Raw genomic sequence first — 25,525 nt, forward strand, 5'->3', positions numbered from 1 at the left:
TGAGTATACATTTTTGTTTTGATGTTAGACACATCCAGCATCTCTGTAAACCGTCCAGGGATCCTAATGTGTCACTGGAACAGCTATGCAGCAGGATACCAGATAGCTTTATGAAAAGCCCAGGCTACAGCTTCTTTTTGAATCTTAGGGCCCAAACTATGAGGCCTGTGAAAGAGTATTTAAAATCATCCGAGTGGTTCCCCTTACTGCTGTTCTTTACCTTCCATTTGAGTACTAAAATTATCAAACAAGACAAGTGGGCAGCTCAAGACTTAGACTTGACCTGAGATCTGTGATCTGAAAACAGACTTCACAACATTGACCTGATTGCATTTTGTAAAAGAACAACAAACATCACATTATTGGTAAAACCAGTGTGTTTTTAATAGTTTTGCATTTGTCTGGGGTTTTGTTTTGTTGGTTTTTGGGGTTTGGCATTTTTTTTTTCTGTTTGTTTGGTTGGTTTGAAATAAATAAGCCTTAAAAAACCCCAAAACTTCAAACCCAGTATTTTCTCCTTTGGACTCCCTTTCACGTCTTTCATGCTTGTAAATATAACAAATATTCTTCAACTGACTGGCTTCAATGAACCTAATCTTCATTAGACTCAGTAGGAAGATCCTGAATTAGATCTTGAGTTCACTCAAAAGGTAGTGTCAGAGAAACATCCATACTACAGTCCTTGTTTTGTAAACAAAAGTCTGAAACACATGGTCTTTAGTTTCTTAAAAAAATACTTCAAGGACTGTTAAAATTAAAGAAAGCATTAGCATTCTATAGACAGTATGTGTCACTTATGTTCACTCAAATATTTAATCTACATCAATGTCATGTATTCAGTATTATTAGGGACCTAAAACCTTTTACCAGTTTTTTTTCCTACAGGATTTATCACAAAAATATGTTTTCCCAACTATCATAGCTAAAATGTCTGCTTTAAAACTTCATCATACAGTAAAAAAAAGATAGATATATTCCCAGTGCGGTCATTCACCATCTGTTTAAGCAAATACCCTTAAAGATGCTTCTACAATTGTGATAAAGCAACAGCAAATCTAAGAGCACACAGAGCTCATATTCTAAAATGATGATTGTACAGCTATACTTTGCATCATTAGAGACCAATAAAAATCTTTATGCTCCTTTTGAAAATCAAGGACCTTTATCAAAGAGATGGAATAGGAAAATAACATAGAACTGATTCATTCAGGAGTTGTCTTAAATTTAGATGCACTAATGAAACAACTTCTTGACCATAATTAGTATTTAACACTGCAAAGATAACTTTTCCTACTTTCAGATTTTTTTTTCCAACATACAAAGCTTGCCATTCTACTAGATTCCAAGACTGTTTCTTTCTCCATTTCCAGGTGGGATTAAGAATATAGAATTTACTTGTGCTCATGATTAACAACAGTTCTGCTATTCTCTGTGCATTTAGATTTTTATTCTTCTAATTATCCAAGTGATCACTAGGAGATGCTAATTCATAGCTTCCTGCTTCACAGTGAAATATCCTGGCAAACAAAGGCTGAATAATAAATGAAAACTTACAGTTTTATTAGTCAATAGCTCTTTTTCTATTCTGTACAACTAACATTATTGGTTTGATATCAAATCTGTATTAAAACACTGCTAATAGCAAAACTTCTATAGACTGCCTCTTTACCAGGAGTCTTAGTAATAACCCTATAGAGAATACAGCTAAGAATTCTACTGCTTTAAGACCAACATCAGCAGTTTCCTTTGGTAAAAATACTTTTTCTTGTTGAGATTCAACAGACTTGGTCTCTAAATGGTGAAAAGAAAAAAAAAAATCTCCACCATCTGTTCCTGCCCTGAGGGAAACAAACTTTCCTGGCAGTATATAGTTCAGGATTTAATTGCACCCAAAGCCAATACAAGTACATGCAAAAATATGAAACATCATTCTTAGTAAGTGGAAGTTTTGTATAATTTTACTTTAGCTTATTTCTTTGGGCTACAGCTTAACCTATTTTTGCTGCAATCTGTTTTCCTTTATTTCTATTGTTTGCTTTCAACAATTTTAAATGAAATACATATTATCATTCCAGATAAAGAGAAGACTAAAGGATCTAATTAGATTTCATCACCCAATTTATCAAATTTTATTTACTCTGTGCTTGAGTATCAGGAAAAGTACATTTGCTAAGGACCATGAGAGCAGGCTAGTTTCTTAATGAAAAGTAAAAACTTCAAATAATATAAATTTTATACATTTCATAGAAATTAATTACAAATAGTCAGTAACAAAGCTCTGTCTTCAAAGACAGCGAAAGGGAGAAGTTAAGAGTCAAACAAAGAGAGAACTAAATTACATGGAGGCAAAAATTAACTATTTTGATTTCCTGAGATTAGTCTTTTAAAATCAGTTTCAGCTGGAGAACCCTTTTGGCCATTCCATATAAATTTCAATATGAGCCATGTCTGTTTTATCTCAGAACAAAATCTGTCCGTGATAATATACTCCATTTTAATTGCAGTTTATGTCAAAAGGAGTATTCTATGGTATCAACAATTCCATAAAAAAAAAATGCTGGCATTGAATTGCTTATTAAGCTCTCTGCCACACTTTATATTATTGTCTTTTGCTTACAATGCTTTCTGTTAATATAGTAACAATATAAACACTGGCTACAGTGGTATAAATACTTTATTTTTTCAACTACAGTAATATACTCATTCTACAAAAACTGCCAAGTCCTGGAAGTAAATAAAATATATACGCTACAGTGTTCATAAAAATTGTGCTATTTTATTTATTTACCTGTCTATGACACAATTAACAGAGTATACTGCTCAGGTCTTCGCCTGTAGAAACTGCTTGTAGCTAATTGTTTTCTGATTACTTCTAACACTTGTTCATGCCATGACTTTCAAAATTAAAAGCATAATAACAACCTGATAGCTGCCATCACAAGCATGGTACTAGGAAGTTATCTTTGTTCCACAATGTGTTCTAGTCACAAGATGAGACAAATCACAAGGAAAAATTGAAAATCATCTAGGTAGTGATCTACTAAGATTTTGAATTTGGAAGTATCTGGCTCTTGCATCTCCTTACTTATACTCTGCACTTTCTATTAGATTCCAAGAAAGCTGAAAAAAACCAATATTGACAGATATTGACAGAATTTACCTAAACTAGGTACTATCAACTGAGCAGATTAAGTTTCTTTGAACTATAGTCCATTTCTCAGATTCCACTAACGTGCTACAAGTTCAAAACAAGCAAATAACCCTGAAAAGGCAACACTAGTTTCCTAGTTTTAGTTTACCATAAACCCACAAATATTTCTATTATCCTATATTCAAAGAGAGCAGCAAGCCACAAGAGAAAGTTTTTAACTTACAGGTTTTATCTACTGTAGATTTACTTACCCCTTCCATTATTAGCTACTAGAGTAGCTAATTAAAAAATAATTTTTTCATGCCTGCTTCTCTTCAGTGTTTGTAAAAGAAGCTACAGCTTTTTTCAAGTTGGTACACCATACACTAGCCAAGTTGAATTACAAATATCAAGCCAATGCCTTGTATATGCATCCAATTGCTAATGATTTTTAAAGGCCAACAATATGTTCCATCAGAAATATTTCCCACAAGACCTAATGATAATTCTGACATTATTAACTGAAACTTTTTAAGGTTTACATTAGACAAGCCAATGTGAATTAACACTTTGTTCTTACTCGAAACTGGAAAATTATGTATCTGCCTAAAGATTTCCTTTGTTTATTATAAATTTATGACAAAAGTTTGAATTTAGTTTTATTTACTGCATAATAATTTTCACTATCCCATAGTACCGAATTTGATATTAAAAATTGAGGATACAGAGATTACTTGAACCATACTTGTACAATCTTTTAGCACATTGCTGCTAGCAACGTGTTAAGACTTATGACGCTACTGAAAAAGCAGGAAGAGAGCAAACAATATCTCTCTTGTGACCAGGGCTGTCCTAGCTGAAGGTCCAAGTTACCAGGTTAGAAGTAAGTGCACTAGTAGGACTCTAATGCCACCTCTCCACTGATCATACTTTTGCCAGAACTCTACTTCTGATCTCTCCAATTCTTCCTCAACAGTACCGGAAACTACTGGCTGAATTTTAGCACTGTGTGCTACATTCTGCTTCTTCAAAATCAGGCTGAAGATGAATAAGTAAGAATGTTTTTTAGAGATGCTTATCCACAGAATGGTTGAGGTTGAATGAGACCTTCAGAAATCATCTGGTGCTACAACATCAATATTGGAGGCATTAAAAGTTTTAAAATTTTCTGCCACTGAAAATCTGTGATGTCCACAATCTATCTCTTTGTGTGGTGTCAAACAGCAGTGATGACCTTACAAGAAATTGTAAATTTCATTAAGTTTTGAACAGATATAATCTAGAGAACACCAATTCCTCATCACTATATGAATGCAGAATATATGACAGGTTAGAGCTGATTAACACACTCCAGCATTGAAGGAACTGATATATAGAGATTGGGACTGCTTCAGACACTGAAAACAAGGGATGTCTTGGCAGTATATCTTTAGGTAGTCAAAAAACCCAAGCCTATATTCATAACATGCTTGAGGCTTGTCATTGCCCCATCCTGCATTTTGGGGGTATGAATTTAATGCAAAGGAGGAAAGAAAAAGTAGAGGTCCAAGCTCTAGTTGCAAACTGGTACAGTATCACCAAGAGCAATGACGCAGGGTCTGCTGAATGTTTAGTTTTTAAATTAAGCTTGTGATATGCGGGTTCTCACAAATGAACTTAGCTCCACTCTAAAGATTTAGTAGCAGGTATTACATATGTAGGTCTTTCATGACAGTTAGTTTACACAATTCAAGATGATTGTGTGGAATTTAAGAGAGACAAATTGTGTCAAATCTTGCACAGACGTTGGAGGAAAACCAGCCAGTTTTCCAAATCACATGAGTAATGCAGCTCAAGAAAATGAATCATGTGGGGAGAGAAGACTACAGTAACAGTGCTAAAATTTAGCATGTCTTCAAAGCACATCAAAAAGGACCAGTTTTCCATTGGTTAGAGCATTACTTTCCAACAAAGTGCTGAAGAAGCAGTACACCTGTCATTAACACTGATTTTCACTGCTCTGTGAATGTACAATTACTAATGTTAATAGTTAAAAACATATACAATGCCTACATGAATTCAGTATTTAAGATTAATTTCTTAAGTGTTGCACTAAGTGAACATGTGAGATCATGAGCTGAATTACTAATCTCAGTCAAATAATTCCTATGCTCTATTAAACTCCTTTTGAGATCAACCAGAATCCTTCTTACTTCTTAGTCTTCTGATAGGGCTCTGAAAGACTTTTGGTATTTCTTTTCACTATCTGGTTTATGTTTAGCATACAACTTGAGTGATAGCTGAAGCTTGACAGTTTATCAGCAGCAACCTTAAGGGTGTATGCTATCTGCAGGAATTCAAGCTTTCAGAAAGAGTGTAATAATGATGTTTTTGAGAATTTCAACAGAGAAGCCAAATAATAGCCAAAGTAAAAAAGCAAATACATCTTCAAAAACAAGATTTTTTGCAATGAAAATACTCCAGCACAATGTTACTCAATTTAACATGTCATAAATTTCTGGCTAATGATCAACTTTAAATAATGATTGTTCAAGATTTACATTTAAGACAAGATGAGATATGTCCTGCAGTGAAACTAGCAACATGACAGAGACTTGCTTGCTTTTGAAGTATATGAACATCAAATGGGATTAAATAAATGTCAGTGCTTCTAAATTAGTGTGTCAATATTTCAGGACCCAGTCTAAGACCACACTCACCTTGGGCACAAATCACATATACACACAAAAAATTAAAAGCTTTGAACTAATCCTGTTGAAGTCATGGTAGAGGCTACATCAGTACTCTAGATCTTTTCTGTGGGCTACTGTTGGGATTTAGTTCACTTCAATTCACTTCCCCCATCCCTTTTTGAAAAGGAAAAGCCTACAGCCTTTTCCCTAGTATTTACATTCTGCTTCTGAAATCCTATGTTGCTTTTACTCATGAGGTCTGCTATGTATCAAACACCAAAGCTTGTTTTGAATCTGTTGCCGCTTACTTATTCAATCATTTTTATTTCTTTCACTAGAATACAAGGTAGCCTACTCATATCCACTCTTAGTATGCCCTGATGATTTTTTAAGATGCCTCCATACCCCCTTCAAGCCATTTGCTACTTTTGGTCATTCCTGCTAATGTCTTCTGAACTTTTTCCAGTCTGCTTATACTTATTTTGAATTTTTCCACAGTCAGCGCTTGTCCTCACTGCCTTGAATAGCTTAGTCTCAGGAGCAAACTTTCTTGCCTAAGCTTCTACTCTGTCCTTGGGAACAGCCTGAAAATCAAATGTTACAGCAGTCTTCTGAAATCTAGACATTTTAGTAATAGTAGTAAGAAATCTGAAGCTCACAGACTATTTAACAAATTCAAATATTCACCAAATGAAAAATGAGAGAAAAATAGAAAGTGAAGAATTTTAAATATTGTTAACATCATAAGAATGCTACAGAAGCTTCTTATAAGTAAAAAGTTTACATATGAAGTAAACTTTATTCCAGAAATATTCTATAAAATTCATAATATATAGGAGTATTTGTTACATTCCTGAAGATTCCAAGCAAATTGCCATTTGTCATAATGATTGAGTGCATCAGTGAATAGAAATAAATATAGTGTAAACAGCTCAGCATGCAAAGAAAATATGAGATGAAGTTTGTCATTGGGAATTTTTTAGTCTCTCATGTATATTTACTGCCCTGGGTTTAAGAAAATGAAGCAAAAGAAGTAAATAAAAAATGAAAATATAACTGAAGCTTATTTGACATCCAGACTGTGACATTCACTACCCGGTACATTGTCCCACACGAGAGTCCAACTGAACTTTATAGAAGCTGAAGAATGGTGTTTCCAGCCTTCTAAATTCCCCACAAAGCCATTAATTTCTCAGTGCTACTTCACATAGTAAAGACAGGGGTGGAGGCATCCTTCTGAATCACCACCCTCTGAGGCTCGTTAAAGCTACAGCTAGCAACAGCCAGGAAAGGGTCAGACAAATGCATCAAGCCCAGTGTGAGTCAGATAGTTGGTTTGCTTTTCTTACAGCAAACTGAACCTGCTCAGAAACACAAAGTGAGTGGCTTGGGAACATCCAGGACACAAGAAGCAGAGAGCATACAGAGGCCATCTAGCCTGTGTATGTTCTTATATTCATGCCATGGAGGAACTATCTATTCACCAAGCAAACAAAAGCAGTGCCAATCAGCATATCAGAATTCCCAGCTCATATGGTCAATATCAGAACTAATGAATAATCTAACCTTTGAACTTTGAATGCTCTCATTAATATTTCCTTTAGTTCCTCATTCATGTTTCTTCTTCTTCCCATCACTGAACTCGGCATCCTGGTAGTTGACCATGTCTTTTTTTCCTCATTGATATTCTTAGAAAGTTCCTTAGACCACAAAGCATTTCCTAGAGTTCTCTTACATTATTAAAATAATCCTAAATACTTAACATTTTTAGATAGTTAAGGCCTAAGAGCTCTTCTGAAAGTGACTGCAAAACTCTCATTGACTAACATGCAGTTACAGAACACTGGACTTTATTGGTGGGAAATAGAAGACTCTACAGGCATACAAAATACTTCTCATCTAGATACATAGAAAGGGAATTAAAAGTAAATATCTTCTCTGCAGAATACATTTTGATTCTATATGAGAAGAAATTGAGACAGCTTATTAAGTAACTCTCAGGGTCACAGTCAACGTCTAACCAAGCCATTAGAAAAATCTTTGCATTCATTTCATCATGACATGCCAATAAGTAACTGATGGAAAAATTACAGTAGGAGTGGAGGAAAAGTAATTTCTAATTTAGTATGGCCATTATCTTGATCCATGTCAAAAATGTACAATTTGCATAACAGTCTCAATCATCCAGGAAAAACAAAGAGATACTTAAAACTTTCAACTTCAATTACCTTTTATGCCTGTGTTGCACACATTTTGGAAAAATGGGTGATTTAATTTGGTGTGAAGAAATAAAGCTAGCAAGTGACAATGAAAAAAAGGAAAAAAAAGGAGTTTAATGAATCTGGTGATAAATAATCTAAAATAAAAGGCAGGTAATGGACAAGAATTTGAAGTTTCATCTTAAAAAAACCAGCATGTCAGCAGAGTACAGCTTTGAAACAGCTAACTTTTGCTACCTTAAAATTTGTTTATCAAATGTTTCAGACATGGCTCCCTGTGAAGGATTTGATGTTTTTTGTCTGTGTTGTTCCACGCACAACTCAGCTAAGACATACATTTCTCAGTGATGCTAATGGAGTTTCAACATATAAGCCAAAGATCTCTCTCATTTAGGAAGTCAATCCTTTAACTCCACTTATCATGTAAGTGTTTAAAAGAGCAATTTTCAAACCATTAAGTAGAACTCATGATTTTTGAGATCAACTATAAATCATTCAGTTACAAGACGTATTATTTAAATAATTATAGCTACCTAACTGCTATTGTAATGTTAATCAGGTATATAGAACATTTGCTTATAAAATTTTATTCTTCACATGCAGAATACTAAAGTGTTTTCTGGTAAGCTTACTCTTTTAAATAAGGTGTATTTCTCAGCTTCGCTGATCTTGAGCTCCATAGCCAAAACTAAAAATTTATGCAAGAAGAAATATTTTCCCCTGAAGGGGAAGGGGGCAGAAGAAGGAATCAACCCAGTAGGAGGATTTGAAACCCAAAAACCACAAAGCATGACCTTGCTAGAGATAAAATTTAGAACAGATAAAATATATTAAAAAAAAATACGAAGTTCACAACGGTTTGATCTGAAAATCAATGATTAGCAATAAACCAGAAAGTAAAAATACTTAATTGCTGTCATAATATAGTCATTGTTGACAGTGACTACCTTATCATCTTGCAGGCATCCTTGTAGGAATCTCTTTCCCCTCACACCCTGCCACAGTGCAGATTAGCCTCTGTTGAAGAATTTTGTGAAAGCCTAAACAAAATGCTCAGAATACTTTTTTTCTGAATGCAAGACCTTTTTTGTATTTCTCTGGCCTCAGAAGCAGCCCTTTGAAGTGAGATCATTTGTGCTAGAGGATGTCTGCTAAACTAATAAGGAAGACAGATGGCAGTGCTCTTCTGACACCATCAAGTGTCTCACCACCTTCACAATAAAAAATTTCTTCCAACTATCTAGCCTAGATTTCCCCTCTTTCAGTTTGTACCCATTGTTCCTTGACCTATCCCTACAGTTCCTGATGAAGAATGCCTCCCTGGCTTCTCTGTAGCCCTCCTTCACATACTGGAAGGTTGTTGGGAAGTCTCCATGCAACCTTCTGCAGGCTGAACACCCAAACTTTCTCAGCCTGTCTTCATAGGGGAGGTGCTCCAGTCCTCTTATCAACCTCATGGTACTCTTCTGACTTGCTCCAACATTTCCACATCCTTCCTATGTTGGGGACACAGGAATAGTAAGTCGTACTCTGAGTGGGGTCTCACCAGAGCAGAGTAGAGGGGCAGATCACCTCCTTCAAGTTGCTGGCCATGCTTCTTTTGATGCAGCCCAGGATTCAACTGGCTTTCTGGGATTTGAGCACACGCTGACAGCTCACGTTGAATTTTTCATCAGCCATTACCCCCATGTCTTTCTACACAGGGTTCCGCCTCAATCACTCCTCCACCCAACCTGCAGGTGTACCTGGGATTGGCACGACCCAGGTGTAGGACCTCACACTCTGCTTTGTTGAACTTCACGAGGTTTGCATCAGCCCACCTCTCAAGCCCTTCCCTCTAGCATGTTTGTTGCACAACACCACTTGGTGTCATCAGCAAAGCTGCTGAGAGTGTACTTGATCCCACTGTCCACACTGTCCATGTTGCTGACAAAGATCAGATACTGCTGAACAGTACTGGCCCAGAAATGACCACTGCAGGGCACCACTCACCACTGGTCTCCACATGGACAGTGAGCTGTATTTGTGCATCGGAGCTTGGATTTGGTAAAAAAAAGCCCAACTCTTCATTTAAATGACAATTCCTCAATGATAAATGTAGTGAAAAAAACAACTTTTAAAATTTTTAAACTGGTTTCATTTGAACAACCTTATACTAGTATTTTAACCAGAATTTACAAGATTGTATTCAAGTGAAATATTGTAATTTAAATGAATGTTTCCTACAAAGGTGAATTTCATTTAACAGAAATATTTTAGTAGACTTCTTTCTGTGGTGATAGTAGTTATTAGTTGGTATTACTCAGGGTGCAAATATATCCACAGCATAGAAGAATGTTAACAAAAATAGGGAAGTCTTTAAAAAGAATATGAATCAATTCATCCCCAGGTAGACTAATTAAAAAGGACCTTACTTAAAAACATTTCCCCTCCCCTCCAAAACCATCCACCTGTTTTAAACAGTAAAAAGATGCTGCAAATCTATCAAAGTACTCATAAATATGCTTAATCAATGTCTGTATTGGCAGAGTTCCAGAAACCTGCAAGGTGTGCTCAACTTACACAGAAAAAGGCAAGTTGCTATTGTTGACATGTTCAGCATAAAATACTTAATACAAGGTGTATCTGACAGCATTCAGGCTGGCATCTCTCTGCATTCAGAAGATTGAAGCGTAACTAAACTTGCATGCTGTCATAACTATACAAGTAAACTCTTCATTGTCCAAATTCAAAGCAAGGAAGACCCCTTTAGCTACGAACAAGCTGCTGGTCTATCAACTTCAATACCAAATACAACCACAGGTCCTGCAACCTTCCAAAACCCCTCTGAAATCCTAAATTCTGTTTTCCCCTGTAACAAAAATTAACATCCTTCTGGCATTGGGAGTGTAAGTGCATTCAGATGAATGAGGTCAGCAACAACATTTGTAAGGTAAGCTGCCATAGATTAGTTTCCATGAGACAACTGGTTTATTCAGGTTAAAAAGGGGTGATTGCCCAGAGGACTGAGTATAAATAAAAGGAAAAAACAGAATTCATAAGATATCTCTGGAGTGCAATACTTACCGTATTAACTTTGAGTCATTTATTCACTGTACACTCAGTGCAAACTTCATAGAGATTTAATTGAACTGCTTGAAAACACATACTCAATAGCAATATTCCAGGTATTGTTCAGCCACACTTACCTTTAAAGAAACAATCTTCATTATGTACAATGGTGACCTTTTGCTTTTTCAGACAGGCAGCTCTGTGCACTTCGCAGTGGTTTTGATAGAATTCTCCATCAGAACCACACACAGGCTTGTAATGTGGCTTGCAGTGCTCCATGCACAGACACTCAGCTTGACCAGTCTTCCCATTCACAACGCAGTGTCTGCCCAGACCACAGTACTTGTTTTCACATGATCCAAAATGGCCATCCTGACCGAGATACCCTTAAAAAAAAAAAAAAAAAAAGCTTGTTTATTAATTACATTTTGTTTAACTGCATGCAAGATATAAAAAGGATTGAATTGTGTACATAAAGAGATACTACGTCTTTTGTTCCATCCTTGACTAATATTTAACATAGGTCAGCCTGAAATGAAACAAATTTAGTCTCTTTATCATAACTTTTATGCTTTCATTCATCGTCATGTACTAACTAATTAAGAGCATGATCTAGTAACAAGATTTACTCTTCATTAAAAAAAACCCAACACAGTAAATCACGTATTTTTAAATGTGTATTGAAGTTTTTCACCTTAAGATTGCTATACTATTGCATGTAATAGAACAATGCATTCTCTAGAATTTACATCATAGAATATCTCAAGTTGGAAGGGACTCATAAGGATCATTGAGTCCAACACTATGCTTCTCACAGGACAACCAAAAACTAAACCATATGACTAAAAACATCATCCAGAAGCTCCACAAACTGTAACAGGAAGATAAAATAGACATTCACACATGAAGGCTGAACACAAGAATAACTAGAGCTGGGACAAGGCTCTTAACCAACACATAGAATTAAAAAAAAAATAAAACAACAAAACCTCTGTGACAGCAATATAGTAACATTTGAGGGAACAGAGCATGGAATTCAAGTGAATAGTGACTAGGAGTTAAATGACCCTCTAGCAGAATTTCAATGTGATTTGGATAGCAAACAGAGCTTTAAGAGTGCTGCAGTAAAGAAGTTTCTGCTGGCCACAACGTCCAGTTCCTTCTGCTCCTAAAACATGGAAATGGATTGTCTACATTAGGCTACCAAAGCCACCTGTCCACTTTCTATCCCATCTGTGTTGCTGCCACCATGTAAGATAAGGACTATTTGTCAGGAGCGGATCTCTTGGTGAAAGACAAAGTTCAGTGCACAATAATACTTCCTTATTATATCCTCAGTTTCCATTTTGACTACCATAGAACTGTGGCTTTTTGGCAAGGGAAAGGGTATGATGTGAAAAACGAAAACAGAATTGTCAATTGCAACTACCAAAACTTCAACTACATAGGTGTTCTGATAACAGAATTGTGTCCTAAAATAAGCATAAAAATACTAAAATGCCTTCAAATATGGAAATAGACACTGCCCTTCACAGTTACTTCCTTTTATTCTCTCACTCCACACTCCTAATCTCCAGAATAAACACCTAGCACTTTAATTCCTTGCAATATTTTCCTTATCCTCACAGCCTAGCTGAATAATACTTGGCTAACCCATACAAAAATGGTGTGAGCAAACAAATCACAATGCATAATTTCGTAATTATTTGGTCATATTAGATTCATTTCCTGTAGTGAAGTGTTAACACGTTAGTACCATGGTTTGACGCACATTTCTTGTAACCATGGAGAATTTATGTTCTTCATTTTAGTAGCAGAAAAAAAATCTTACCACTTTTTCTTCTTAAGCTTACAGGTCTATTAGACAACCATGCTTTGATTTCTTGCTTTCTCATACAGCACAAATTTTCTAGACTTAATGTACCACAGAAAGCACGCAACCATAAAATTGGGTCTAATGACATGCTTTCGTTATATTACTTGATAACAATTTCAGCACAAAGTTAAGAGGACTACATAACCATCTCAGGTGTTATATGGCTGATACAGCCATACTACAGTGATTTTTATTCACATGTATAGCCCAGACTGATGGTGAGTTTAATTACTCACGCCCCAAACTGAGTTGAAATAGGCAAACCCAATTCAACATTAAAATTTCCTATTAGTTTTTGAAAATATTTCTCCTTGTGCCTATGTATCACCACTATTACAAGAAACAGACATTAATTGACAGAAATTAATGTAAACCCAATTTTCTTCTACTTGTGCCAACCTCAAATAAGATCTTCAATGTCCAAGAGTGCTTTAAAGTATAGGTCATGTACACATATTGCAGAACTTAAGAACAACTTTGAAGTGATGGAATTGTTAGGGTTCAAGGCCAAAGTCCATATATCATTATTGTTTCTGCTTTCTGAATGGAAAATAAAGATCTCAGTCTGACAACCTCTCTGAATTATTGACGAGTGTGTGGTGACTCAACAATACACTGTGTTGTATGTTGCTATGAAAATACAATCAATTTAAGACTACACTTGGGACTTCATTTTAGTACTATAATTGAATCTGATGCCTGAATGCAAAACAGCTTCTTTCAGATAAGGGAGAATGATTTACATAATATATACACAATATACATGATATATGACATGTAATAAACACTTGAAGAAAAGTACCAAGATCGGTGTTTACAGAGCCATAGTGCTGTCTACTCTCTTATATGGTTCCGATTCATGGGTCATCTACTGCCACCACCTGTGTCTCCTGGAACGCTTCCATCAATCCTGCCTCTGAACAATACTAAACATCCACTGGTCAGATTATGTGACCAATACATCTGTTCTAGAACAAGCAGCAGTCACTAGCATTGAGGCCATGTTGCTGAGAATTCAGCTGCGCTGGGCAGGGCACGTCTCCAGGATGAAAGATCACCGCTTCCCTAAGATATTGCTTTATGGTGAACTTGCCACCGGCTGCCACAAGAGAGGAGCCCCAAAGAAAAGATACAAGGACTCCCTGAAACAACATCTCAGCTTTGGCCATATTGATCATCATAACTGGTCTACTCTGGCCTCAAATCGGGAGCTCTGGAGACACACCATCTATAACGCTGCCATTTCCTTTGAGAACGCACGCAGGATCACTCTCGAGGAGAAAAGACAACGCAGAAAGAATCGTGTCTTGCTGAATACACCACCTAAGGAGTCTTTCTGCTGTGCCTTTTGCAATTGGATATGTCTATCTCGTATTGGCCTCATAAGCCACTAGCGTGGTTGTAAAAAACGTGGACAGAGCCTTCCTAAATCTTCATTCGCAAAGCCTAGCCATGATGATGATGATGATGATGAACATGTACATGATTTTTATAATATTGGTATATGTCAATGTATATGAATTATGGACAGCAATAAACAAGCAATATTTTTGCCCTAATGAAAAACTGTATTTGTTATGAAATGTTTTATAAATATTTCAATTTTACACCATTAACTATTCAAAAACAATACATACATTTTCATACATATCTGCATATGCAACTTCTTCAGTTGAGGGCTGTGGTAAAATTCCCGTTGACCTCAACAGAGGCAAGATTATTCCTCCAGATATAGTTGGAGGTCTTAAGTTATAGCCTCAGGTTTAACAGGTTTAAGAAACACTGTTCTGTGCCGAAAAGGAGCAACCATGTAGACTATGAAATAGTTTATAGTACATACAGTAAATATTTAAGAAGAAAGAGTTTAAAAGTATACTCTGAAACAGTCCACCAACCAGTGGTTATCAGATTACCAGATCACTCATAGCAAAAAAAGTAAGTAAAATCCATGCAATTGCAAATGAGGTGACAAAATGTTCACAAACATAAATTTGAACTAAAGTGCACCCAATTCTGAAAATTTAAACAAACCAATAAATTCTAAATAGTTACTGTGAGATACTAATAAACGAGTTTAGACAGCAAACCAAAGAAACAAAAAAACACGACTTAAGTAAAACCAACTTCTACTGCTTTTCACTGCTCCAGCTCAACTTCCAAGAATCACTATATTTGACAAATCCTTCTTTTTATTTTATATTTCAAAAAAACATATTTCCGTAAGTTTCATCTTGGAATAGAACAGCTAAAATGTTACAGGCATCTTGCAATTAATAACAAAACCCTATATTTTCAACCAATATGGGCTATGACTTGCAGCCCATTCATGAAATGTCTGACTGTTACAGTGACTCTCAGGAAATCAAGACTACTACTTTTCCTTCCTGGAATTATTTTTAATGGAGGTATAATTTTGATAGCATGATTATGGAAAAAGGTTGGGTTTTTTAATTTTTCGGGGGGGTTTAGGAGGTTTGGTTTTGGGTTTTTTTTTTGTTTAGTTGAGTATTTTGAATGACAGTGTAGACAAGTCTCCTGAGATAAAATTGTTTAGGATGCAGCACCCATTCAGGAGACCATCACCATCACAAACACCAAGTGTTTCTCAAGGTTGTTCTTCTATCTAAGCATTTAAATTTAGAAAGTGAACTAGTAAAAGGTGAACTTCAGTTTCTATATTTAGATATAACTCAATAATTTAGTAGAGAAGGCAAGCAGCCCAGCATATTCAATATTAGGAGAATAAAAACCAGTCAGGATGACAAATAATCTAGTCATGAATGCTAGTATTTTTCCAGCAATTTGTTATTGCTTATGTGATGATAGATAAGTCTATATTTGTCAAATGCCACAACACAACAATACGAAAGTGTGCACCCATATTAGCAACGTATACTGAATTTTCAGCCAAAAAACTATAATATCTATGCATTCTGAGTGTATCTACAGTACTGTAGGAAACAAAATGTATTTTGTTCCATTTGAAAGTAAGGTAGAAAACATTTAAAAATTATCATAGCTTTATGTTAAAAAGAAATATCTTATTCAAGAACTATCAGTAGAAGTGTACTATGGCCAAGACAGCCTAAGCAGTCCCAGAGATTTTTCAGATTCTCTTGAAATTTAAAACTCTTAACAGATATAAAATGAAATAACAAACAAAAATAAAAGGTTTTTTATTTTAAAAAGTGTGAGAAAATGAAACTCTTTTAGCTTTTAAGAAAAAAAAAATAGAGTTTCAAATTGTCAGTTGGGATTCCTCATACAGGTTTCCTATTTAAAGATTAGTGTTGCAGCACCCAGAGTTCAGCAAGCTCTAGGTCACACTTGAATAATTTACAGTTGGGAATTAAGTGGATGTTTTAGCATGCAAAAGACTCACAGAAATCTACACTTTTCCCTTTTAACTAATCAGTTTAAAGAAACATTCCACATGGAAACTTTGGAAATTCATGACAGAATGAATCACCATGTTCTACAGTTGGCCCTGGGCTGGAACACACATAAGCTTTCTGTATGTTAAATCCTCTCTCACAGACTTACTGGTTTTTTATTTGTCTAACAACATGATTTGCATTCATGGCTTCCATCACAACTCGCTCCATTACCTACGTGTCATGTAAAACAAAGTGGCAGCTGGTTTTGGAAATAATGCATCGATATTTGTTTACAAATAACTAATGGTTATTACTGGTGTCCTATTCCCCCCTCTTTTATTTAAAAATGTTCTGTAAATGACAATTCTAACTCTACCATCATATCTTTGTTTAATACACTACCTATGAAAGGCCCAACCAAGACTGTAATCATTACTTTGGTAAGTGTTCAGTGTAGTCTGAAATTTCACATAAAACAGAAAATATGCCAGGGACATTAGTGGGAAGAAGGAAGGAAAAAAAAAAAAGAAAAAAAAAGGAGCAAATAAGATTGATCACCACCTACCAACACTCATAGGGCATTAACACCGAGCATGACCTCAGTATGAACTGTATCTGATCATAAATATTAAAGCTCTAGACTTTTTCTATTCTTAAACTATAGTATTTTAGCAGCAGTTCTTTAACAAATTTTGATTTCAGTAGCAAGAACAGCTTGTAATTACATGGACTGAGCATGACACTAAATCTGCATTACTCATTACCCAGCACTCTTGGTATATGAAATTCTTCAGTAATTTAGCATTTATTTTGGTTAGGAATATTTTGGGCAGGGGAAAAATATAAAGAAAAAGGTGGATTATTTTAGAATAAATCAAACAACATTCAAAATTTGTCAATATAATGCTTGTAGTAATAAGTTTCCACCATATAACTAACAGCACATATCTTAATAAACTAAAGAGATAAAGGATTTCAAACTCTTCTTATCAATCTATTTTTTAAATATGGTAATAGAGGGCCTCACCTTAGCGTATGTTGACTTGAAACTGTAGCATTTCTGGTTAATTGGTTGTTATGTGAGCCAGTGTTGTAACAATACTGTTTTAACAATTGAAACAACTGGTTTTATTAATGGATTTGCATGCAAAGTAATTTTAATGTGCATATTCCATAAATTACATCCTAACATATAAGTATTTCTTGCAAATCCTGAAAGCAAGAAAAACTCTTACTCCATACTTATTTATTTTTCTTTCTGCAACTGACTTATCCCTAACATTTATAAATCATCTTCAATTTAAATAATGTTTCCTACCACTAACTACAGCCTAAAACTCATACAGGTAGAAGGACATATACCCCCAGAGCTCAAAAAATCCTCTTCAAGACTCTAAATTTAAAAACTCTACCTTAAAAACAAACAAAAAACCACAAACCAATTTCACATTCTTTTAAAATTAAGATTAAAGTCAGAAGTGTCTCGTCTTTACACTCAAAAGTCTCTTCTCATCTCTTCACGTTCAAGAATTTTTTTCCCCTCAGCTTTTCTAGGAGCTTAAGTTTAAGCATAGGAAGAAAAAAATATAAATTAATGAGCTGTCCAGTACATTCTGAAGTTGTTTGTCTACATGGAGTAGTAGAGGCAGAAGGACAAAGAGAAACAGGAAACTATAGCAAGAAATTATAGCTGAGAAAAATTACTTAAGTGATAGCATTTTTCCTGACTGCACAATAACAAACTTGACAATTAAAAAAACAAAGTACGATAGTCAGGTACAAAGGTCATTCCTCTTAAAAGAAATAAAGAGCCATTTGTCTAATTAAATTTGGTAGAAGAGAAAGTAGTAATTTTTGCTGCATCACAGGTACGAAGAAAAAAAATTTATAGAAGAGAAAAATTGTTGTCCTTCACTACAAGGAAAATCATTAAAGTGCCAGTTTAAACATGGTCATAGTTTGAATACAATTATTATTAACAAAATAGAGAAATACCTAAACTATATCCTTATTCACAAAGAGTGTTGATCATGAAAAGGTTGATCATGAAAATAAATATTCTGAGCATGAGTTCATCGGCACTTCAATTACAGATAAACAAGTCTGAGGGTCTCTCCTGCCTCATACTGTTAAGGTATAACCTTGTAATGTTTGGCAATGAGATAGAAGATCAAAGAGCTTCAAAAGATGACCAGTATACAGCCAGAAGAATGTGCTGTGTCATTGATGAGCAACAACAAAATGCCTGCACATATTCAGCTACCAAAAAAATAAAAATTGGTGGATAAAATGTGAGGGAATCCTACCAAAAAGTAGGATTAAAAATATGGAGTTCAAGATAATAATTACAGAAAGGTAAAATAATTCAAGGTTTACTTAAATCAATGTTTTCTATTTTCTAATTGTTTAAAAGTGTAAAATAGTTGTACAGCAAGACTGCTTTAAAAAATTCAGGGGCAAGAATAAACTTTTCTTAGAATATTGTTTTTCCTCCCAGGAGGTTTTCAAGAGTAGAAGTGCAAACTTGCTTTGAAAAAGATAAAACAAGAGTGATCTATTCCCATTTCCACTCCAGAAAGAGCTTCTCTTAACAACTCTGTCAAGCAATTCTGTGTCACATACTTTTTTCCTAAACTCTGCTGTCACTGAAAGCATTAATTTGGATCTCCTTCAAAGTTTCCTCAGAGTCAGAGACAAAAGAGAAAATTGCATTGGCTGCACTTGTGGTTCAAAGACAGAAGAGTGAAAAACAAGGACAAACAAAAGCACCACAGCCATGCAGGGGCACGATGAGCACCTGCAGCTTCAGCCCACGGCCCTCAGCAGCAGACCCTTGCAGCTCACACCCCTCAGTCCTGCTCCCACTCGTAGGGGTGAAAGAAAATCGTACAGACTGTTGACCATTAGCTTACTGTGTCATAGTTTTCCTTCAGCTTCAGTCAAGTAAATGCTTTATACAACAATTTACTTTGCCTGTGTGTAAAATCAATTTTTGGCTGGGTCTTGGACCCAGAGGTCCTCTCCTCTATTCTTTCCTGCCCGACCCCTCTACACTCACACACACAAAAAAAGTGCCATGCCCACACTCCCTCCTTTTCCCCCTTTCCCCACTTTCTTGCAGGGATACTAGAAGTACTGTAAAGATTTGCACCTCTATATCATTTGACAGATCTTCTGGTATGTTTAATATTTATTGGTGAGGACTGTCTAGCAGAAATAGACACAGACATTATGACTGTACAGGCTTTTTTCAACCTTCAAAGTCAAGGCTAAATATACTTAAGAGAATAGTGATGTCTATTCAAATGAAGTCACTTTTTTATTGTCCTGTAAAGGTAAGTTGGAACAAATTAGGACAAAGTGCTACACTTGCAAAGGTAAAACTACAGTGAGAAAAAGGAGAAGAAAATGATACCAAATAGTACCAAGATCTGTAAGTGTTGAACAGCCAGTTAGTAAACCTGCAATATTGAAATCTCTCAAAAAAGTATACCTGTCAGCCAGAAACAATCAGTTTAGCATCTTCGCCCATGTGAATCCATTTCTCTTACCGGCACTGAGTTGCCACCTTCAGCAAAATTCACAGAATTTAGTTTCCTCAGAAAAGAAAAAAATCAAATCACACCTCCTCTACTTGAATCAAATTGAAGATAGGGAACAAAAATGCCATCGAAGAAAATGAGGAGAAATCACAACGCAACATGAACTACACAAAAATATCTTTTGCTTATTAGTCTGAAACTTTTCCCACCTTCCAGAGCCTTCACCTGCTCCTCTTTTTCCTGGTAACAACCCCTTTATGGGCTTGCTCTGCTCCAGGTGCCCACGTCAGGTGGCTCAGCAGCTGCCTGGCCCTTGCCTCCTGCAATTAAAAAGGTTTTCTGCAGATTCCTGCCTCTATAAACTTCTTTGCTCACTCATAGAGCTATTAAACCCCTCCTTTGGTATCAGAGCATAATAAATGACTGTGACAACTCCACTGCACAGCCTGTCCTCCAGTGAGGTATCCTGTTCAGCTTCCCGCCTGTACCGAAATCAATTTTATCACGAAAGGGGTGCTGGGCAGTGCCCTGGCCCTGTGCCCAGGACCCAGACAGCAAGATCTTGTGCAACCTCATAGCTAGGGATCTGCCAATTCTCTCAGGTGACATTACTATCCTAGCAAGGGTGGTTCACGTGCTTGTGGGAACCAAGAAAAAGGGTTGCCCAATCCTCTTTCACTGCTGGGAGGTGATCCTTGGGCACAATACTAAGCCTTGTGAAAATCCCCTTCCTTAATCACCCGCCTTACATTTGATCAGGGACCATTAAATTGGTAAAATGATCTGTGGGCTCCAGACATACTACTTGCCTTACACAGGGGAACGGAAAATGCATACAGGTCTGACACAAACAGTTAAATAAATTTGGAATAAGAGTACTGCTGGCTCTAAGCGTAAGTATAGACTGATGTCCTTTGAGCAGTTTCAAGCCAGCAATTCATTACTTTCAATTAAATCCATAGCTGTACCTAGTATTTACTGTGTGTATCTTTCTCACATATTATCTTTATCTTTTGAAAAATATTTATTATTCATTTAACATCAAACCAAGGGCAAAAAGAGTTTCTTTAAAACAAATTGGGAAACAAATTACATATTTGCCTCATCACAGATACATGGACCTTTATTCAAATGGTTGATTGCTTTTCAATTGCAGCACAGCAGGCAATCCTCTATTCTGCCAAACACGTTACCCAATGTCACCAAGAGCAGGAAATGTGCATCGCAGCAACAACAGTTTTGAAAAGGTCATAGTCTGAACAACCTTTCACACATTTTAATGCCTATTTGAAGTAAGACTTGAATATCATAAAGGGCTAGCTTAGTTCTCAGTTAGACAAAACAACCTGTGTATTGCTCAGTTGTTATTCAAAAAACAAACTGATTACTTTTACCAACAATGGTCAAAATAAGCAAAATTTTCAGTTAAATTATTGACAGGAATTTTCTTTTTACTTAGTTAAAAATTAGAAAGGCTATTAGGATTTGGTTTCAAGAACCAAGGTAGTAACTGCTGTATCACATAGTAATATTAAATTTTCCTCTTTGGCAACTTTTCTCATGAAGAACAGATTCGTCCATTTTGACTTAAAAGACTATTGTTTCCTCCATAGGAATATGTGGCTTTCTCTGGGATTAAATATGCCTCTATATATGAAACAATATTATATAGAGAAAATCTAACTCATCCCCTGATCAAGTAGCTGTCACTAAAAAAGATCATTCAATTATCCATGGTCCAAACTAGCATGTCATAATACAGGTACTATGTAATTACTGTGTTAGACATTTTTTGGAGTTTTCCTCTTCTAAGCTTCCCTTGCAGAGCTCTGATGTCTTTTTGCTACTTTCCCCAGGGACCTCTACTAGAAAAAGTAGCACAGACACTGAGCGGCATTTAAACCACATGGTTAAAGTGCAGCATCATTACTGCTCAAGGAAAGCCAAAAAAGAAATGTCAAGTATTTTCAGTTTTACTGATGTGAAACATTTGCTCCTAGTAAATTTTACATTGTCCATTTTTTTCTAGTTGTTACTAAGGGACTGTGGTGGGTTGACCCTGAATGGCAGGTTCCTGCCCACCCAGTCACTTGCTCAATCTCCCAGGAATTCAGAAGGAATTCAATAAGGAATTCATTCACTAAATTTCCATTGACAGGCAGATGTCCAGCCATCTTCTAGAAACCACCACAAGTAACAAGGCCATGTCTTTACCAATATCCTCCCCATCCTCCTCCTTTTACCCAGCTGCTATTGCTAAACAGAATATTATATGGTATGGGATATCGCTTTGGCCAGATTGGGCCAGTTGTACCAGCTGTGTCCTCTCCAAACTTTTTGCTTTGAGTGAGGCAGAGTGGGAAAAAGAAAAGGCCTTTACACTGTTCAAGAATGTTCAGTGATAGCTAAAACTCAGCACAGTCTTGGTCACCAATGAGATTTCTTTGGGGTCTGCTATGGAGAAAATCAACTTTATCCCAGACAGACTCAGTGTAGGAACACTGTAGCAGCTTTGAAAGCTTCTCAGGCATTAGTAAATCCACCAAAGGAAGTGTGAGGGTGTGTGTTATAATCTAAACTGTTAATCAGTGGAACTTTTCAGGGAAAAGTATATTTAGAAAAATATCATAATAATTTTTATATGTGGAATTTCTATCTGATTTCTTTTACAAAAGTAGTAAGATACTAAAAATTATCATGTCCTTTACCTGCATGGAACATGAAAGTTAATAGTGTAAGTGTTATTAAGGTGGGCTATGATCTTTACAAGCCCTTCAGAAAGAACAAAGGCAAAACACTGCACATTTGTATGTATGAGTCTCAGAGACACAGTTAACAAACTGATAACAATGACCAATGTGTGGATTTCTGAAAGGAAAAGAAAACCACCAGCAAACCAAACTATATAAAAAAACCCCACAATAACCTATAAAAGGTAAATATTTTAAAGACAGTAAGAGAGAGCCTTAAAAACAATGCTTTTATGAAGAATATATATGTACATGGTGAAGCAATATCATCACCCTCTGGACTTTGCTAAAAGAAAATAATTTCAAATATGTTTGAACGTTCATGACTTAATTCTGCCATTTTAAGTAAGCTAAAAGTAATGCATAGCACAATGCACTGTGCTATCTCTTTTTTTTCAGAGCAGGACTGATCCTGTCTGCTCCATACGTTTAGCAAAGTTGTGGGATTTTTTCTGAAAGTGTTAGAGTTAACTCAAAATATCTACAATTATTAAAAATCATGCTGAAAGCTGGATTGTACTAAAACAAAAAGGCAAAATGCTTTTCCAGATCTCTTTAAGGAGAGAATATCACTCCATGAAAACAAAAAATACATAGAAAAGTGAAGTATCAGAAAACTTCATCTTGACATATAAGACTATTTCTTTATCGAGAATTTATGAAAGCAATAATCTACATAAATAGTCCATTTAAAATTATTTTTACACCTATGTATAAGTCTATTAAAAAATACCGGACACACCAGAGATGGCCACTCATACAAATATAAAACTAATTTCTTTCACAGAATATAATGCCCTAGTGTGATGACTCAAGCAATGTGACTACCAAAAAAATTTTCTCTTTCTGAGGTTAAACTAATAATGTTTTCTGTGAAATATAATCAAAAAAAAGAAAAAGAATTATAGTTTTGCTGCTAAACCACAGAAACATAGTTTCAATTTTATATCTGATAGTCTTTGTAGAAATAGTTCACTATATAATAGATTATTCTTGTCTAATAAATATGTAAAAGCAAACTAAAGTCAAAATACAAAATCCTATCTCCTACATCATGGAAAATCAATCTTATGAGAAGAGTGTATATATCTTTATGACTGAGAAAGCATTTAGCTTTCAACAGAAAGAAAAATTCTCATCAGACATTCCAACTGTCATGCTTTTTGTATTAGTTGATATAATTTCTGTCTAGTGACAAATTGCCCTTATAAACATGGAAAAAATAGTACTTTTTTTCTTGGATAATATTAGAATTTGATGAAACTCACTAGCATTGCTACATATGGATTAATCTAGGGCTATAGTAATAGAAGATCCTTCAGCATTTCAGAAGTACAAGCTACAGAACTAATTGTACAAAAACATAAAAAATAATATTAAACTACTATTCAAGACAGTCTACAAGAACACTTGTAGTGATTCGTAACTTTCGCACATCTGGTTCAGCTGTTGCATTTCTTCCCACCAGAAAATGGCAGAAAGTTAAACTGAAGCTTAGGGTCAGCGTAGGTAACAAGTCCCTGTCAATTGTTTCAATGGCTTAGCTACACAAGTGAAGAAATGTTTCAAATGAATGAATATTAAAATCCTGGTATAATATTGTATATGGAATTTCCAAAAGGAAGACTAATTTTATGCCCACTAATAAAGCTAAATAGTTTGTTACATGTCATACTTTCTCAAGTAATTTCAAGCAATTTATGAAATGAGACATGCAGATGTAAATTTACTTGTTATAACTGGAGAAATAAGTTTCGCCATGGGAATAACTATTTTGAGCTACTAATTTTTTTTTTTATATTTTACTGAATTGAAAGTTATTTCAGGTCAACAAATCCTGTTTATGCCTGGTAACCCTAAATTATTTATTGCAGCAGCAATAAATATTTCATCGCAAATCCTTTTAAAAAAACAATGCCTTTGTAACTAAATTTTTACAATCTTTTTTATCATAAACGGTTTAGTTAAATGACTGAAATTACATTCCCTAATATTTTTTTCTCTGTGCTTAGGGGCCGCCTTTACAGCAGTTTGAAAACTGTCAAAGAAATCTATATGAGACCTATGTGAAAATAATTTAAATTAATTATGAGGTAGTTTAAAATTCCTGGAATGTTCCAGGTAACTGGCTTCATTTTCCAAAAACCAGTTATATCTTGACTCTATACATTTATCCTTACACACAAGCATAACTGAATTATAACTGGTTTGGATTTTTTTATTACTGCATTGTAAGGTAACTCTTATGTTCATTTAAAGTCATGGCAGAGCTTATTTTAGTGTCTTAATTTCATTTTGTATGCAGATGAACTAGCACAGTACTACAGTCTAGGAAAAAACACGTGAGGTACAAATATGAATAGGAAGGAATTTTAAAGCAGTTTAAACCATAAATTACCATAGCTATTTCTGAATAATTTGAACATCAGTGTACTTCTAGTCATGCTGTTTAACACAAACTTCTTATATCTTTAAACCTACTCATTATTTCCTACAAAATTTAACCTGCATCACTTTTTGAGTATCTAACTAAAGCTAAAAGGCAATTTAATAGTATTGCTACGTGTGTGTTCATAAACAGATTTCACAGCAGCACTAGTATACACTACAATTTCTAGAAAACAGCAGAATGATGGATAATGTATTTGTGTGTAAAGGTCTCTGGAGCTCTCTTATACCTTTCTTGAAAGAGCTGGAAAGCCCATCACCTAGAAAGAATGTTTTCCATTTATCACAATATATGTGGCCTATTTCTTTTTTTTAACATAACTTTATTGGAGTGCAGTAATTTTATCTGAGTATGTATGCTTAAAATGTGCAAGTACTGAATATATATTCCTCTCTCTTCTTCACCCCCACAAGTATTATATGCCTTCCCTATCCAGGTTTCCCTGCTTGAAGAATGTTT

General features: G+C 35.3%; 1 protein-coding gene across 5 annotated transcripts in view; it reads right to left on the minus strand.

The window, feature by feature from the left end:
• The window catches only part of FSTL5 (follistatin like 5), a 295,874-nt gene that overhangs the window by 191,341 nt on the left and 79,008 nt on the right, over positions 1–25,525 (minus strand). For all 5 annotated transcript variants that reach the window (XM_064652364.1, XM_064652368.1, XM_064652367.1 and 2 more), the window contains one exon: positions 11,210–11,458. In XM_064652364.1, the coding sequence (XP_064508434.1) occupies positions 11,210–11,458 (249 nt within the window). The remainder of the gene's footprint in view (positions 1–11,209; positions 11,459–25,525) is intronic.

The sequence above is a fragment of the Pseudopipra pipra genome, chromosome 4, assembly GCF_036250125.1.
Source record: "Pseudopipra pipra isolate bDixPip1 chromosome 4, bDixPip1.hap1, whole genome shotgun sequence".
Lineage (NCBI taxonomy): Eukaryota > Metazoa > Chordata > Aves > Passeriformes > Pipridae > Pseudopipra > Pseudopipra pipra.